Source organism: Tubulanus polymorphus, chromosome 4, assembly GCF_964204645.1.
Source record: "Tubulanus polymorphus chromosome 4, tnTubPoly1.2, whole genome shotgun sequence".
NCBI lineage: Eukaryota > Metazoa > Nemertea > Palaeonemertea > Tubulaniformes > Tubulanidae > Tubulanus > Tubulanus polymorphus.
The window spans coordinates 7,286,728-7,303,002 of NC_134028.1; the positions used below are offsets into that span (position 1 = coordinate 7,286,728).

At 40.9% G+C, this 16,275-nt stretch overlaps 1 protein-coding gene and 1 non-coding gene across 2 annotated transcripts; both read left to right on the forward strand.

The window, feature by feature from the left end:
- Window positions 1-1,162: 1,162 nt before the first annotated feature.
- Window positions 1,163-1,235, forward strand: Trnav-uac (transfer RNA valine (anticodon UAC)). The gene has a single exon. It is a non-coding gene; the product is annotated as a tRNA-Val (tRNA).
- Window positions 1,236-13,751: 12,516 nt separating this feature from the next.
- Window positions 13,752-15,271, forward strand: LOC141903501 (uncharacterized). The gene has a single exon (XM_074791622.1). It carries the CDS (start codon window positions 13,877-13,879, stop codon window positions 15,269-15,271), a length of 1,395 nt encoding a protein of 464 aa, XP_074647723.1. The 5' UTR covers window positions 13,752-13,876.
- The last annotated feature ends 1,004 nt before the right edge of the window (window positions 15,272-16,275 follow it).

The following is a 16,275-nucleotide window of genomic DNA, read 5'->3' on the forward strand; positions in this document are numbered from 1 at the left end:
CATCGCTTCGTTTAAGCATTGTTTAGTATCGAGTGAGTTGGGATTTGCGTGTGGACGTGCTCTTCAATTAGGCCCGGGTCAAATTTGAATCGGGTCTGCTCCGTGCCAATCTTGCCCGGGCTAAATCTTCTCCGTGTGATCGCGGCTTATGTACCAAGTAACTACTATCACGTTCCGTTATGATCTCTGTACTAATTATTTATGCAAAATATATCAAATCAAATCAAATTTCTCGTTACCTTGAAAAACATACAGTTCGAAATCATAGTCAGAAATAGTAAGGACATACAACAGCTAACCCTCTGAACTCGGGTGAAACTACTCTTAGTTGGTCGACTTAACACCGAAATCCACAGGTGGTCGTTTGTCAACTTCTTGCGGACGGACGACGAGAACAGGTGCCCGAAACTGGCGAGGTCGTTGAGTCCGGCTACGGGGATAATTCGTTCGACCATACCGTCGTCCTCTTCGACCGCTAACCATCGATCACACAGGAAGAAAAATCTATAAGAAATTCAATCATCTTCTTCTTACCGAATGAGATCGTTTGATTTTCGGGGGTGTTTTCGTAGCTCATGAAGACTATATCACACAGAATACAAGTCATGTAAATGCCCATTTGTTAATCTACAGTGCCCACCATTCATATATCAAAGAGCCCCTCCCCAGGGAAATGTCGATAGGCATTATTCATTCAATTTTCAAGGATTCTGACGGGCCGATACGGGTATGTTTGGGTCTATTGCCTCAAATCATTCGAACATTCATCCATCAAAGATCGATCATTCGAAACCTCGTAATACGTGTTCAATGCCAGTGTAACAGTCGTTAGTCTTTACCTTTCGCCTGTTTGCAAATCAGTGAATTCGATCTGATTCAAATACCACGAACGATGCTTTCCTTTGCCGGAGTTGTCGTGCCAGATTCGCAAGAACGTCAGTGGACCGAGCGACTGTTCAGAACTCAGTATGTAATTCAGGATACTTCCACGAGCGAAATGCTGCAAATTTGTATATGCAAGAAAACGAATGTTCAAAACATCTAAATATCCAAATGAAAATGGTGAAGTTTATAAAACCTATACTACAATGCAACTACATGACAATGACCATTCTGATATGTCCTTTCTAAAATTTCGTCCTCACGCTAGACCTAAGCAAGCGGTTCCATAGTGTAGTGGTTATCACGTCTGCTTTACACGCAGAAGGTCTCGGGTTCGAAACCCGATGGAACCTATGGCTGCCTTTTTTCTGCTGGCTTCACTGTATGCAGTCAAGCTAGAGACATTTATGACACATATTTGTCTTTTAAATTCCTTTAAAAACAATTCATTTGTCGCATTAGTGTTTTCATAAAACATTCTCTATCTAATGATGATGAATTTCTAATAACGTTCGACAGCTATTAGCGTCAAATTGAATGTAGCTTCGCCGATACCACAGTTAAATTTAGCCCATTTTCAATTACCATTCAACTACTCTCCAGAACAAATTTCGAAGCCCGATGGTATGATTTGATTCTCCTTTTAAGAAAATCGTTTAGTGATTTGAACTACAATATATCATGAAAATATAGAAGTCAATCACCTTTCTCTTGCCATCAGCTAGTTTTCTTACACCAGTGTCTCCGTCGTCTCCTGATAGTATGAAACTGATTTTTGAAGATGTGCCCGATTGTTTTCGGACTCCCGTATTCACCGTAATTTGGTAATAGTACCTATCTGTCGGTAGGTTATCTTCCAATGGTATCGCTCCCCACTTGTAAAAGAGAAACGCAAAAATGACACAATATTCGTGAAAATGTGGTAAGCTGATATGATATATTTTCAATATGCCCAACTCTACGAAGTAATAGTATTTTTGTCCCTTATACTGGTCAGAAGAGTTTGGTATCTGCCCAAAAGTCTAGCGTACAGGCCTGTTCGTATTTTGGTAAGAGGTGTCCTTTTATTTGCGATATAAGAGGAGCAGATAGCTGAAGGACAGAGAGGAATGGAGGAAGTAAGTTTCAAGATGTCCTGTGGTGCCCAACCGGTCAACACGACTACGGGCTAGGTGAAGGGGAGCAGGTGCCTCGTACACGGGATAGTAATTAACAACGCAAATGTTTACGACCAGCGCGACGATATAACTTTCTTAGTAATTTCTTAGATTCATACCTTGATCAGATCACGTTTATCTTTATATCTGCACCAGATCAGTGCGATCAGATAGAGACCCAGAATTGAGATTACTGTTCCGAAGACCGCCGCGTTCTCGTTGAGATCTTTGAACTTAGACCAAACCGTATTGAAGTCTATCGTGTTCGGCGGGACCACGCAATCTCCCCCAAACGGAGTCAGATGTGCAGATATGCACTCCATTTTTGTAGCCGTCGTTCGGTTGCCGAGCTATTGCATCAAAAGCAAAAGAAAAGACATGAAAACTAGTAACAATCACTGCGCAACTGGAATGAGGTGATGAAGGATGCATCGACGACGGTGTCGTTAAGTCTAGGGATCGTTCATATTCGTCTGATCGCGACCCAATAATCAAGTACCGACGAAGAAATACTCACGACAACTCCATCAGAATACCATTCGCTATCGTTTTTATTGAAGTAAACGCACTTTAGCGTCACTAGCTGGTAGGAATTTGAATGAAGTCGTTCTTTTATAGGCATAATGACGTGCGCACCTGTGCAATGTATAAATATGAACATTTTTTCGAACTCATTACGACTAATGTAAAATTCATCGTTAACAGTGCCTTTTCGCTTTTTGCTTAGCGGTAGTACGTGTACATATATATCATGACAGGTTTGGACACAGACAAAATGAACTTATTTGATGTGGTCAGTATTACTTATGTCACAATATCATGTTCAAAAAAGTTTTTTGAGATCGCTTATTTAAGGTTTCAGGCTAAATTCATTTCATTCCTACGCAATCAAGTCTAAAGGCCAATTTTTTACTAAGAATCCTGACCATTGTATTATTTATTTCAAGTGGATCTTAAAACCCCAAGAGGATAGGTCACGTTAAGTGACAGCCAACAAAATCAACCCGAATCAGTAAATTGCCGGTTCAGACTGCTTGGAAGATTGTTTGAATGAACCGGAACCGAAATTCGCAGTTATGTACTTCGATTTAAACAAAAACTTCTGTAAATTCGACCACCGATCAGACAACTATATCTGTACTTCAATTTCCGATTTCAAAATCGAACCCCTGTTTCGCTCCCGGCAGGTGTGGTGGGTTTGTAAGGGACATCGAATCAAAACTAAGTCAAACGAAATATACCAATCAAATAATTGACGGGTCAATCCCCATTTTAAGATCGAAAAATATAGCTCACCTATGAGTTTGAAACCTATTCGATACATGCCGACCCGTTCGGCGGCAAACAGATTCCTGTATCTATAATAATCGGCCAGATCGGGAGGATCGGAGTCGAGCGCCACGGATTTCACCACAGGAGTTCTCGCACACTCGTCGTAGTTCGTATCGTTCGGAAATTCTTGACTCAGCTCCAGTCCCAGGTACAGGGCGCACACTTCGTAGATATCGTCGCTTGCGAGGGGTTTCATGTAGAAGAGAATAGTCGAGTTGGGTTGAGTAACGTTGACTTTGTGATACTTCCATTCCTTTTTCTGCACGGTCGTGTTGTACGTGTAATTCGAAAACTCCCGAGCGCCTTTAAACAATAGTTGAAGATATTCTTTCACATTTGTAGAAGTCAGAATGCTTTGTTAGAGGTAAAGATACTAAAATAGCGATTCAGAATGTAATCATGGTCTAATTAACGAGCGCTGATTCATCTTGATCAGTAATCATCGAGAAATAAATATATAACGATTGGGAAAGTAAAATTGAATATGAAGACACCGGAAAATTGGTCAGATAGACAAGAATTATCGTTTAGAATACAATGAAAGGAAATAATTTCACTTTACTTGGCGAGCTATTTTCGATTGCCAATGTTGCCGGTTGACTCGAGACGCTCCCGTTAGCACTGATGACACTCAAATCGACAACAGGTGTCGACACGGTTGTGTTTCCTTTGGCCCACGAAAATGGGTTATTTTTCAGAATTACCATCTACAAAAATGAAGCATGTTCGTTCAATGAAATATATTCATCATTGCAACATTGCGAGGTATTTTGTTTGGTATGGCATATTCATTTTTGTTCATGATCCATACATACAATGATCGAGATTATACAGATACGATTACAGTGTATGGTTGTAAAGGATCCAATGCAAGCCAGCTGGCTGTAGTTAGAATAAAGGCACTGGACCCTGTGCATGGTGCACATGGGTACACAGTGTGAGAACAAGGTAATCATAATGATGATGATGATAATAGAAATGATAAAAACAATAATACAGCAGATTGACGCAGATCAGAAGGATCCCATGCGTCTATAGCTGCGATGATGGTAGTAAACTTTTCCGGCTATAAATTCTGCTACGAGAAAACACCCGATGTTTATACTGTTCCTACATCCAACAATTGTAATGGCAGTGAAAAGCAAGAACAGTTACATGGAAAGTTGTGAGTGGAACAGCCACATGTATGCTTCGCCAAAAAGAGAGATCCAGTGAGAGGGTACCATGGGCTCACGAGCTTTTCTAAAACTGGACACGTACCGATGCTGAGGTGTCCGGTGATTCCATGTCCATCTGGAAACCTCCGCCATCCCCAGATGTCTCGGTTGATCCGTTAGTAGCGGAAGGTTTAACGAGCTTTACTTGCATATTCTCGGATTTGATATCGACATCACCACCGCCGTCGACTTGTTTCTTGGTCATTGTTCCAGCTATACTTGTAAGTCCATCTGTAACACCCGTTGTGACGGCTCTTTCCTTCAAGAACGAGAAAAAGCGATCGTACGATGAAAACAAGATGGAACGCTGTACGAAAAAATATTCAGAATATAGTGTTGACTTTCCGGTAGGTTAAAGAAGAATACATGCCACGTAACCCCTATCTAGAATATCAAATCCATGAAAAGATTATTCCAGGGTGCCCCGGACATTCGGGATCGGAATCTGGATGTATAATTCGAAAAAAATTACAAACCGTTTCGATGATTTTTTCTTCGTCCGCTTTGAGGTGGACCATCTTTTCGTCCAGTTCGTCTTTCAGGTCATCCGGATGCATATATACCAACGATTCGCGTAAATCTTCTTCCGGAAACACTAAACAGTAGGTTTCCTCCAACTGGAAAATGATACGTTACAAGAAAATGAAAAAACGTAACTTTCGAATATATGCACACGTTCTTACTGATCTCAATAATGCGACCTCAATAAAGAACGAGAATATCAATAAGGGTGTATGCGACAAATAAGGAAAATACAGTTAATTTCCCTGTTTTCGGCTTAAATTTGAAGTAGGTGAAAACCTGTTTTCTTTGAATTGAAGCCACGGGAACCACTTAACCTCATTTTCAAGCCGGCTTAGAATTGGCGATTTCGGGTTATTATGTCATTGATTTGCACAAAACGGACACCGGTCTAATCAAATTCCCATCCTCGATGGCAAGCGTTTCCAAAAACCCAGCAACAGTGAGTTCCGGGAACTCATTTTGACATGGAATGTCGGAATCGAAGCCTTCGATAATTTCCCGTCTTTCTAATGGCCCAGTAGGATTTTCTGTGATGTAACAGAAAACTCTAGAATAGTATTGGTTTTGGATGTAGATGGGTTTTGAAATTCTGTTTCAACCTAAACAGTTAGTAACATTACCTGATCGGGACAAATTGTGCCTTCAAACATCGGTGGATCCTTTTCGTTTACGATCTTTTCCTTGTTTTTGTTTTTCAGCTGCTGGTTTTTCAGACCGCGTTCCTGCGCCAACGCGAGAGCATTTTTACTCGGAAGGATGTTACTAATCGCCGAAACTGTATCTAATACCGTAATAGATAAACGCAGAACTCAGAACTGTTGAATCAAGTACTGGTTATTTACTTCGGGACCATTTTTGAATATGCAATTCTTACTTGAGGCGACGTTAGTCACTTCTTTCAACGGCACTGTGTCCATCACGTCGTTTTTACCCAGGATGCCTTTGATCGCATTTGCTGCGACTTCCTGAAAAATGTTTCATAGAATCAGCCTCGTTACTTTCAACACGTATCTGTCGGATAAGATTTAAATAAAACATGATGAGAAGCTTCATGATTCATTCTGTTTCTTCTGAAACGCTTTATCAATTTTAATATTTGAGAATTGTCTTCAAAGCGACGAATTCTGCGGCGGACAGTCAACGTCTATGATTAGTTGCTCAGAGCTACCTTCGATTGACGCGACCAGCATAAAGAGTTCGCTGGTCAGAGTCTCTTAAAGAATATGAAATGCCATAGCTCATGATGAAGGCGCGAAGCCTATAGCGGGTTTTGGGGGACACAAGAAAATATTCTGAGCAATTGAGTGATTTTGAATCAAAATTACCATGTAATAATGTTATCTTGGCCAAAAGTAGAGGCCCCGGGCCCCTCTGAATTTGTCTCCAGGGGTTTAACATTGAGAAACATTTCGTATATTATCATCTTTGCTCGCACGTACCTTGTCTTCATCTCTAACCTGGTCAGGTTTAGCCGTTACCACAGAAACCGCCGAGGCTGTAGCGCCAACCTGAGGTAACGTGTTCACCATATCGACGCACCTGCCTAAACCTTGTATCATCTTTGATCTCACCTACGTAAAAGAATACCCACCATATCATCATTATTCAGTAGCTTAGCTTCTAAACTCCAGTCGGATGGCAGGGTGCCATCGTTTCGAAAACGTTTCTTAACTTGTATTCAAATAGCTTCACCTCATTCCAATGATTCGGGCCACGTCCATATTTTTATTCATCATCCTCAACTATTTGTTTTTACACGGGCTGAGAGATATGTCAATTGATTTGTGTACTAAGAATATGACAGTGACCATATGGTTTATAATTCAATGGCCTCTGAACTGATTACCAAAGTAGTTGTTTTTGAGAGGAAACCACAAGACGTTGTTGTTATTTCATAGAAACTGAAGGTAGAATTATCTATAAGACTACTATCATTGCTTACATTTTTTTTCTTTTGTAGACTTTCTTCGGACTCTTCTTCCTGGTAAAATTGATAAAGGAAATACAATATAGGTTAATGGTTCAGCATTTCGGCCAGAAAAATATTCGAATAACCTACCCCATCGTCTGAATTCAGTTGCTCTGCAACTTTACCGACGATCGTCAAGCAGGATTTCACATCGCCTCTATTCAACAAATCGTCTAGATTATCCACGTCAGAAAGCGATATTTCACCGGACCAAACCATCAGCGAAACGTCACCCATCGACTGACGGACATCTTTTCGAACCACCAGACGAAACACATACGGTTCTTCCATCGGTACCAAATCCGCGGCCGAGAATTGAAGTATTTTCTCCGGACCGAAAAATCTCACATCGCTCTCGAATACGTTCGACTTGTCCCAAACGGTCAGGCTATCGTTTTCGTGAACTTTCGCGGCGCCAGATTTCAATCCGTCGAGGTCTAGATTCGCGAAGGTTCCGAGTTCGCTTTCCTTGAAACAAAACATATCGAAAACGGCTGAATCGATACGAGGTGGAAGAATATCCGGGTCGCCGGAATCGGTAAAATCGAGGCTGACTGTTTCGGTCCTTTTCACGTCGATTCTCTCAGAACCGTCATCGACTTTGAATACGGCTCGCAAAGTCGACGCTTTAATTGAAACGTCCAGGGACTCCGTAGAGAATTGCAGAGGACACGACGAACAAGAAGCCGTTACTTGAACTGTGTAGAAACCGTACTGAAAAGCGTTCGGGGGAATAATCAACATCGGATCCGTATTACCATTTCCAACGCAGACTTCCGGTACCTGACGCTCGAAAATGGTGGCGTTTTCGATGATTAGTTTTTCGCTGGCTCTGAGTGCGTAGGTCACTCCGCCGAACGCGCCACATTCTATATCACTAGACGCCGAAATCGCTAATTCAGCGGCGCGTTGGTTCTGTACGCTTCTCACCGATTCAACGGATCCGTTGAAAGCGACAGTTACGAGCGGTTTCGGACAGTCCGAGTCCTCAGCGGATACGACCACAAGTTGCGGACACATAAACGATGCCTTTTCGCCAAATACGTTACTAGCAGTTACCCGGACATCGAAATTACTTTCAGATTCATATTCATGAACAATCTCTATATGACCGGGCATTGCTAGATTGTGGATGATGATTTTTGTGTTGTTGAATGTAAAGATTTGGGGATTTTGATTTGAAACGTCGCGACGTTTGCGCTTCGCTATATTAGAAATTGTGTTAGTTGCGGATGTCGTTGTAGAGGCTGCATTGATCGTAGTTGATGACGAGGAAGGTGCCGTATTTGTAGTAGAGGTCGTTATGGATTGCCGAGTCGTTTTAGATGTGCCGTTCGACAGGTCGTCGGAATTAGAGGCGTTAGCGGTATCTGGTGTAACTGTCGATGATGTGGTTGGTTTCTGCGTAGTGGTAACTTCGCGGTTTACTCGTATAACCATCGGAGAGTCGTTCGAATCGTTCGATGGCACCGAAACCACTGTTCCATCTCCTAGTTCAATTCTGTAAGAAACCTGCGAACCAGACGGACATCGTATCGCGAACTTCGTCTCTGAATTAACCATAACTCGAGCTTTATCGGGAATAATGTCCACGAAAGATATGTTTTGTCCGACCTGAGTGACGATTTCTGTCTCAACCGATGATATGTTATTTGTTACGTTGATCTGTATTTGATAAATGCCGTAAGCCGAGTATGTATGTTCAAATGTTACGACGGGACTTTCTTTTATGTCAAAGTTAATAGCCTTATGGCTACCATCTCCAGGTCTGATATCCAGAGTAACGCGGTCCACCTTCGATGAATCTTGACCGGGGTTGACAATAAGGGTCATAACAACCAGTTGCTCGGGACTTGTCACATTCTCTACCGATAGTTTGACCGACACGATTTTTCTCTCCACCGATATGGAGCCGATCTCCGTCGCATGACTAATCGCATTGCTGATCACCACGGATACCGGGTAGTGGCCTACGTTTTGGTACAAGTGCCTCATTCGGGTCGGTACGTCGCCTGCTGGCTCTCTGTGGTAACCGTAGAAACCACTCCGGTCCATGAAGTCGATTTTTACGAAGGCGTGATCGCCGCTACGGGTCGTCCAATCGATGTTGTAATATTCGGAAGGATTCCCGAAGGTCCGTCGACCAGAAATGACCGAGCAATTAACTTGATTTTGGTTCGTGACCGTCCACGCGGTGATCCAGTATCCGTCTTGCGATACAAGGACATCATGGGATTTAGCAGCGACGAACGCGGTTGCAGGTATCGTTATCGCGTCCTGTTTGGCGATCCTCGATGCGGTTTTGTCTCCCGAGACGAAAACCTCCAAGTCAAACCAACCGCGATCCGCTCCAATCAGCGGAATGGTGAAATCATCGCCGATTCGTTTGTCAATGTGGTGTGTAACGTTGTCCTGGACGCGTACTTTGATTGTTTCGTTTTTCACGCCGAAATCGTTCGAGCAGTTCAACGAAGTCTCGTAGAAGCCCGGCCGGTTGAACGTGTGTATCAGATCTTGTTGCAGAACTTGTTCGTTTTCGGCCGCGTTGAGAACCTTCCGTTGACCATCGCCGAAACTGATCTCGCATACCGCCCGTTTCCTGCTGAACACGTTCACCCGATAATCGATAGTTTTAGTTTTGGCCGCCGATGGCGCTGACGTAACGTGCAGCATTTCAGGCGCAGCGCCTTCGTCGCGGTTGACCACTTCGATGTTCTTCGAAACGCTTTTACTTACGTTCCAGTACGACCAGTGCGCCTTCACGGTAACCGTAAAGACGCCCGCAGATTTCCAATCGTAGGATACCCGATTGTCGCTGATAATCTTCTCACCGCCATTGTCACCAAAATCGACGATGAAATAGGCGCCATCTCGCGGGTGTGACGTTACGTTCAGAACAACTTGCTCATTCGGCCTGATGTAACGCTTCGCTTTCAAGGCGATATCCAATGTGAAATTGACGCTTGTCTCAACATCTTCGACGACGTAATGCGAGACTACCACGACCATATATGGCCCCGATAATTGCGAACACGAAAGATCTAAATCCTCGGTGTTGATATCGCCGAAACTCTGCTGACAAAAACAGCTGTCTTGTTTGTAGATGGCAACTTGTTTCCTCAGTTTCAGGCAAATCGTTCGACATCGAAGCTTCGATGCGGACCCGGAAGCGGCGACATCCGCATTACCCGGGTTTTCGATACATCCTATGCGCAACAAATTGCTCGTATCTGAAAACAAGACCCATACATTTCTATTTCGTTATGGAAACAACTGAAGATTCGAAAATGTCTTTATCGAATTACACCATGATTAGTTAATGAGTGAAATGGCCGTGGTTATAAGAACATGAATGCTTCGTTATGCGTAATTCATACCTGCATTCCGCATTTTAGAATATTTCTTTTATTTCTTTATTCATTTATCATTTCAGTTTAATAATAAGTCCGTGGATAGGAATTAAGAAATCACTTGAAGCCTTTAAAATAACTTAACACTTTTTCAATAAATGCAACGAGAAGAATAGTACTTTATCTAGTTTATAACACACGCGATTTCGCTACTTATACACCTGTAGCGAAAGCTCGTACGTCTAATGAACTATTCAGTTAATCTATAGAGTACTATTCGACTCAATTCTTGATACTTTTTCGTAATTAAAAAGAAATGAATGTCACACATGACTATTGAGTGGGTGCTTAACGGCCATATTATTTTCGATTACCTATAAGAGCAGCTACTTGTTCGGCTGTGCGATGGGAATCATTATGTTCTAGATTATACATGGTGAAGTTCGGCGTTTCGATATGTGGTACATTACTGCTCGGGCGCCCGACTGTTATGGCAGGAAACGGATCGAGTTGTTTTCCTGCCCCGACCTGCGGAAATTCTCGGCTAGACATCCGAGTTCGATCGACGTGAAATCCATCAATGAATAGCGAAAAAGATTCAGTCGAAATCCAGGTTAGTGTTATTTGCGTCCAACTGCATCGGTATGAAACGAAAAGAAGTATAAAGTGTTGCATTGATTCGTCATTGATTCAGTGCAGCAATAAATAAGACGTAGACTTCAGAAATCGATAGAAATTGATATGTTTGAGAACTAAATTGGCTCATTATTTAACCCTCAAACACATCGTTAAGTGGCAAGCAGTCATCTCAATGAATTCTAAGTCTGGTTCCATACGAAAGCCATCCTTCACTACTCAGATTGCACTATTTGATTGAGTGGGGATCGCGGAGAAATTGGCTCAACTTCCATAGAAGTCGTTAGCCAGTTTCCAAAAATGGTTTTCTCGCGCGAGAAATCGGAAGCTTGTTTCTGATGCGAGAAATAAAAACACTTTTACAGAAACATTTCTATGGCCTGAATCAGCCACCATACTTGGTAGCAATCCGTAGTCGAACATGGGAGGATACTTACTTTGTAAAATGAATCATATCCGATATTCATAAAAGTAATTCGTTCGGATCGGTATTTTTGCAAACAAAAATATAGGAAGGGGAGGGGAGTTCGTATACAGTATCTATATGCTTGGATGGTCACCTTTGGTTTTGCGTTTAATAGTCGAAGTTGACAGGTGATAGATTTTATGAGCAAAAATAATGTGAAAAAATAATCAACACGAGGATAACAAAAGGGTTTTCTGCCGAACGGACAGAAACCCCTAAATATGAATCATCTACGCGTTTCCTCTGACTAGAACTTGCCTGTTAACTACTAATCCGAATTTTACGCTGTAAACCTTGTCCGCTACGGCGAATCCGGCTTCGAATTCCCCTCCGATATTCTTTCTTACGTAGAATCCCTCCGATATATCGCTTTCTCCCCCGGTTGACAGTAAATATACCGGTCGTCCATCGCTAGCAGTTTCCTGCCCTGAAATCTTCAGCCAAAACGACCACGTAGACCCACTCTGGCACTTGTTGATATTGCCAACGCAAAGATGCGGATAAATCCCTAGAGTTTCGACCGTAATCGGTGTATCTTTCGACAATTTCCAACTCATACAGGCAACGTCTCCATGAAGAAAAGAGTTGAAACAAAGTTTTAGGGTTCAATTCAATACATAAATGGCCGATTAATCTATAAGAGGTCCTGAATCTTAGAATGAATCGATAGATATTTCATAATTTTCAATCAAGCTTACCCGAAAACGATCGTATGAAAATAAGGTAGATTAGATATCGTATATCCATCGTTGTAGTTGCTACATAACGGCTTAATTTCAAACCTAGACCTGGGTCTATACCTCACTGGACCGAAGAGGCTGATAGCTAAGTGTAAATAAGATCAGGGGGTTTACAAACGTAATACATATATAATGTTAATGCAATTAAGGGCATGAAAAGATGGCACGCGATCCTTGCTCTCTTAACCGTGCGCACCTGGGAATACTTTTATTATTAGTACAACCTGTGATTACGGTTAACTAATCAATAATTCAATCCGCTCTTCTTGTTTCGTCTGCGCTCCAGTGAAGCTGATGTCGTCACACTGGGTTATACTATCAAATTATTCATCGGCCAATCCCCTTAGAAGCTATCGCGTCATTAATTGAATTTTTAACGCTTGGCGTTCGGCGGCGATGTTGAATTGATGGGCGTTTTTTTTCGCTACGCGGATTCCGTTCGCCGTGTATGAAATCGTCGTCGAAATAAGAGAATCGAGCGTGAATCATTTCGATTTCAACAACAACTGCGTAATCCTGCACGACTTAGTGAAACTCAGAACGAAAAATGTAAAAATAATTCCCTAACATGTCTGTTGATAAAAAGCATAATCCATGCATACCGTGTTTCGTATTATTTGCAGAGCGTATTTATAAAAAGAATTTCTTCTAGATGAAACCCCATCTTTAGTTCTAGAGACTTCAAGATGTGGATCAGATTTCTTGGATACTAATCTCAACGGGCCTCTGCTAGGACAGTGCCACGCAATGATCATATATGATAAGATAATGATAATCACCTTTGCCAATTACTTTTATTTTTCGATCAATCCAACAACTGAAATCAAATCTGCGATTATTGCCCTTATGCGATTATTGGCCTTTTACTTTTCGACCGTCTTGGATGATCCAAAATGTTTTTAGCTATATAGATCTTGATTGATTTAAAACAGGGATCATTTGTTAACAAGCAAAGAATTCAATTTAATACGATATATAATATAAGTATAATCATGCAAATTACGTTAGAAAACGAATGCGCATGACTTCCGCCTATTGCAAACAGGTAGCGTGGCCGAGCGGTCTAAGGAAGTAATAAAAGCGATCTCACTACTTAAGAATAAAAAGGCATCTGGCATCGACGGGATAACAAATGAATTGCTAAAAGTCAACCGATATCCCTATTTAGTTAATATTTTGCAAAACCTATTCAATCTTGTTCTAAGGACTGGCCATGTACCGGATACTTGGTCGATTGGGGTGATCAAACCGATCTACAAGAACAAAGGTGATCCCGACGATCCCGATAATTACAGAGGCATCACTCTAGTGAGCTGCCTAGGAAAACTGTTTACGAGCATATTGAATCAGAGACTATCTCTATTTTTAGATGCAAACAATATTATAAGTGAAGCCCAGGGTGGTTTCAGATCTAAATACTCGACAGTTGATCATATCTACACTCTTAAAACCATTGTTGAACTGTACCTTGGCCAGGGGAGAAGACTGTTCTGTGCGTTCGTAGATTTTAAAAAGGCATTTGATTCAATCTGTAGAGTAACTCTTTGGAAGAAACTTATTAGTAATTGTATTACAGGAAACTTCCTGAACATTATTAAAAGCATGTACGACTCTGTAAAATCGTGCGTAAAATATAATGGCAATACCTCACAATATTTCACTGCCGGCAGAGGTTTGAGACAGGGCGAAAATCTATCACCAATCCTATTTTCACTCTATTTAAATGATATAGAGGCATTTTTCGTGGGTAATGGTAATCCAACTCTCTCATTTATAGAAAAGCTGAATTCGGACTGCGATCATGATCTTGACACCCTGTTAAATCTATTTATTATTCTGTATGCAGATGACACAGTTATCTTAGCTGAGGATGAAAATTCACTGCAGTCGCAGCTGGATACTTTGTATGCATATTGTTTAGAAAACGATTTAACGGTTAATATCGATAAAACTAAAGTTTTAATTTTTGCAAGAAGTAAATGTAGGATCAAGATAGATACAAAGTTTATGTTTGGCACAGATGAGATTGAGATCGTTGAGGACTATCTATACCTGGGAGTTAAGTTCAATTGGAATGGCAGCTTCGCCAAAGCAAAAAAATATCTATATGACAAGGCAATGAGAGCAATGTTCTCGGTAATACAAAAAGGCAGACGCTTGAAGCTCCCGATAGATGTTTTGCTGAAACTATTCGATATGTGCGTCGCACCCGTTGCGTTATATGGTTGTGAGATATGGGGCTTTGAAAGCCTCGATTTATTAGAGAGTCTGCACTGTACGTTTTGCAAAATTATTATGAAAGTGTCAAAATATTCGCACAACCTGCAGGTATTAGCTGAACTTGGGCGGTACCCCATGAGTATCGAGGTAAAACGGAGGATGGTAAACTTTTGGCTTAAAACTGTTACCGGCAAAGATTCAAAACTTAATGCAATCCTGTACCGTATATCCCTCAATCTGTATGTACGCGAAAAACACAAGTCCCCTTGGTTATTGTATATAAAGAAAATATTTGACGACATTGGCTTATCTTACATATGGTTACAGCAATACACGGAAAATTATAAAACGCTCTCCAAGTACGTGAAACAAGTCCTCCGTGACCAACACGTACAAGAAATGCTTCAAAAAGTGAATGACGATCAGCAGTATGTTAATTTCAAACTATATAAGAACGATGTTAGGCTTGAAAAATATATAACTCAACTTGACGGAAGTCTTGTGCATAGCTTATTCGAATTCAGAATTGGTTCCTATTTATTACCGGTAAATAATCGATCGAACGCTCATATAGACCGAAGTGAAAGACTGTGCCCTGCCTGTAACACCGTAGGAGATGAGCTTCACTTCATTTATGACTGCACTTTGCTAAGTGATCTGCGTGATAATTCCATCCATTTAAGTATGTCCAGAAACTTGGAAATATTAAGGAATCCTACCCCACAACTAGCTAAATTTATCCGGTTAGGTTTAAGTTTATACAAATCCCTCCAGTGAATTGTGTATATACGTGTGATATATCTTGCTGTATATAATTCAATCTCTGTACTTGCTTTGTTTGTAAATAGTTTTATTACTGAAAGTTTGATTTTAAATTTTGTTAATTCCTATTTTGTTTTGTATATATGTATATAATTCTGTTCATGTTTTGTAAATTTTTATATTCCATATTTTGTATTCAATCTTGCCTCCACGTACCATTCTTATGGTTGGAGTGAAATAAATATCTTATCTTATCTTATCTAGGCGCCGGTTTAAGGCACCGGTCCAGCAATGGGCGTGGGTTCGAATCCCACCGCTGCCAGAACTTTTGTCAAAAAACTAGATTTTGTCAAAAAAACTAGACTTATATCAAGAGAATCTTATGCACCTATTTTATTACTTTTACATACATGCTGTAAAGTATAGGCATGGTAACGACATATCCTATTAACAATACATGTATAACGGATAGTCCTACGTAGCAAGTCGAAAAGCCGTTAGTAGTCGAAAAATCATATTTCAGAAATAATTCCCATAGTTTTCAAAGATTCAAGGATTTCGATTATTCGTTCCTACTAAAACTGATTAATTTGCAAGAGTTTGTTAAAATACACCGAGTTTCAAATAACTATTAGAGTCGCATTCTAATGAATTACAATCTGGGCTGATTAGTTTTGTTTTTAAATTACAGAAATAGCTCAAAACGCTTGTTTCGGGCCGCGTCTACTGTCTAATTAAAATCGCTTCAAATTCTAAATACTGACAATATCTGAATTTTTGAATCTCAATCGGCGTAAAGTTTTCGTATTACGAAGTCTAGTTTTTCTAGTTTCACTGTTGGAAAAAGCATCAAATCAAATTCTCTTCTTTGATAACGAAACGCTTTGATGACGCGCAAAATTAATGTTCAGAAGATTCCAACGCAAAATAAAATCAATGAAATTGGATGGCGAATAGTGCGGAAGCGACGCGCGCTTGAACTAGATTTCAGTCACCGAAAAAAACTTTAAATTCAAGGA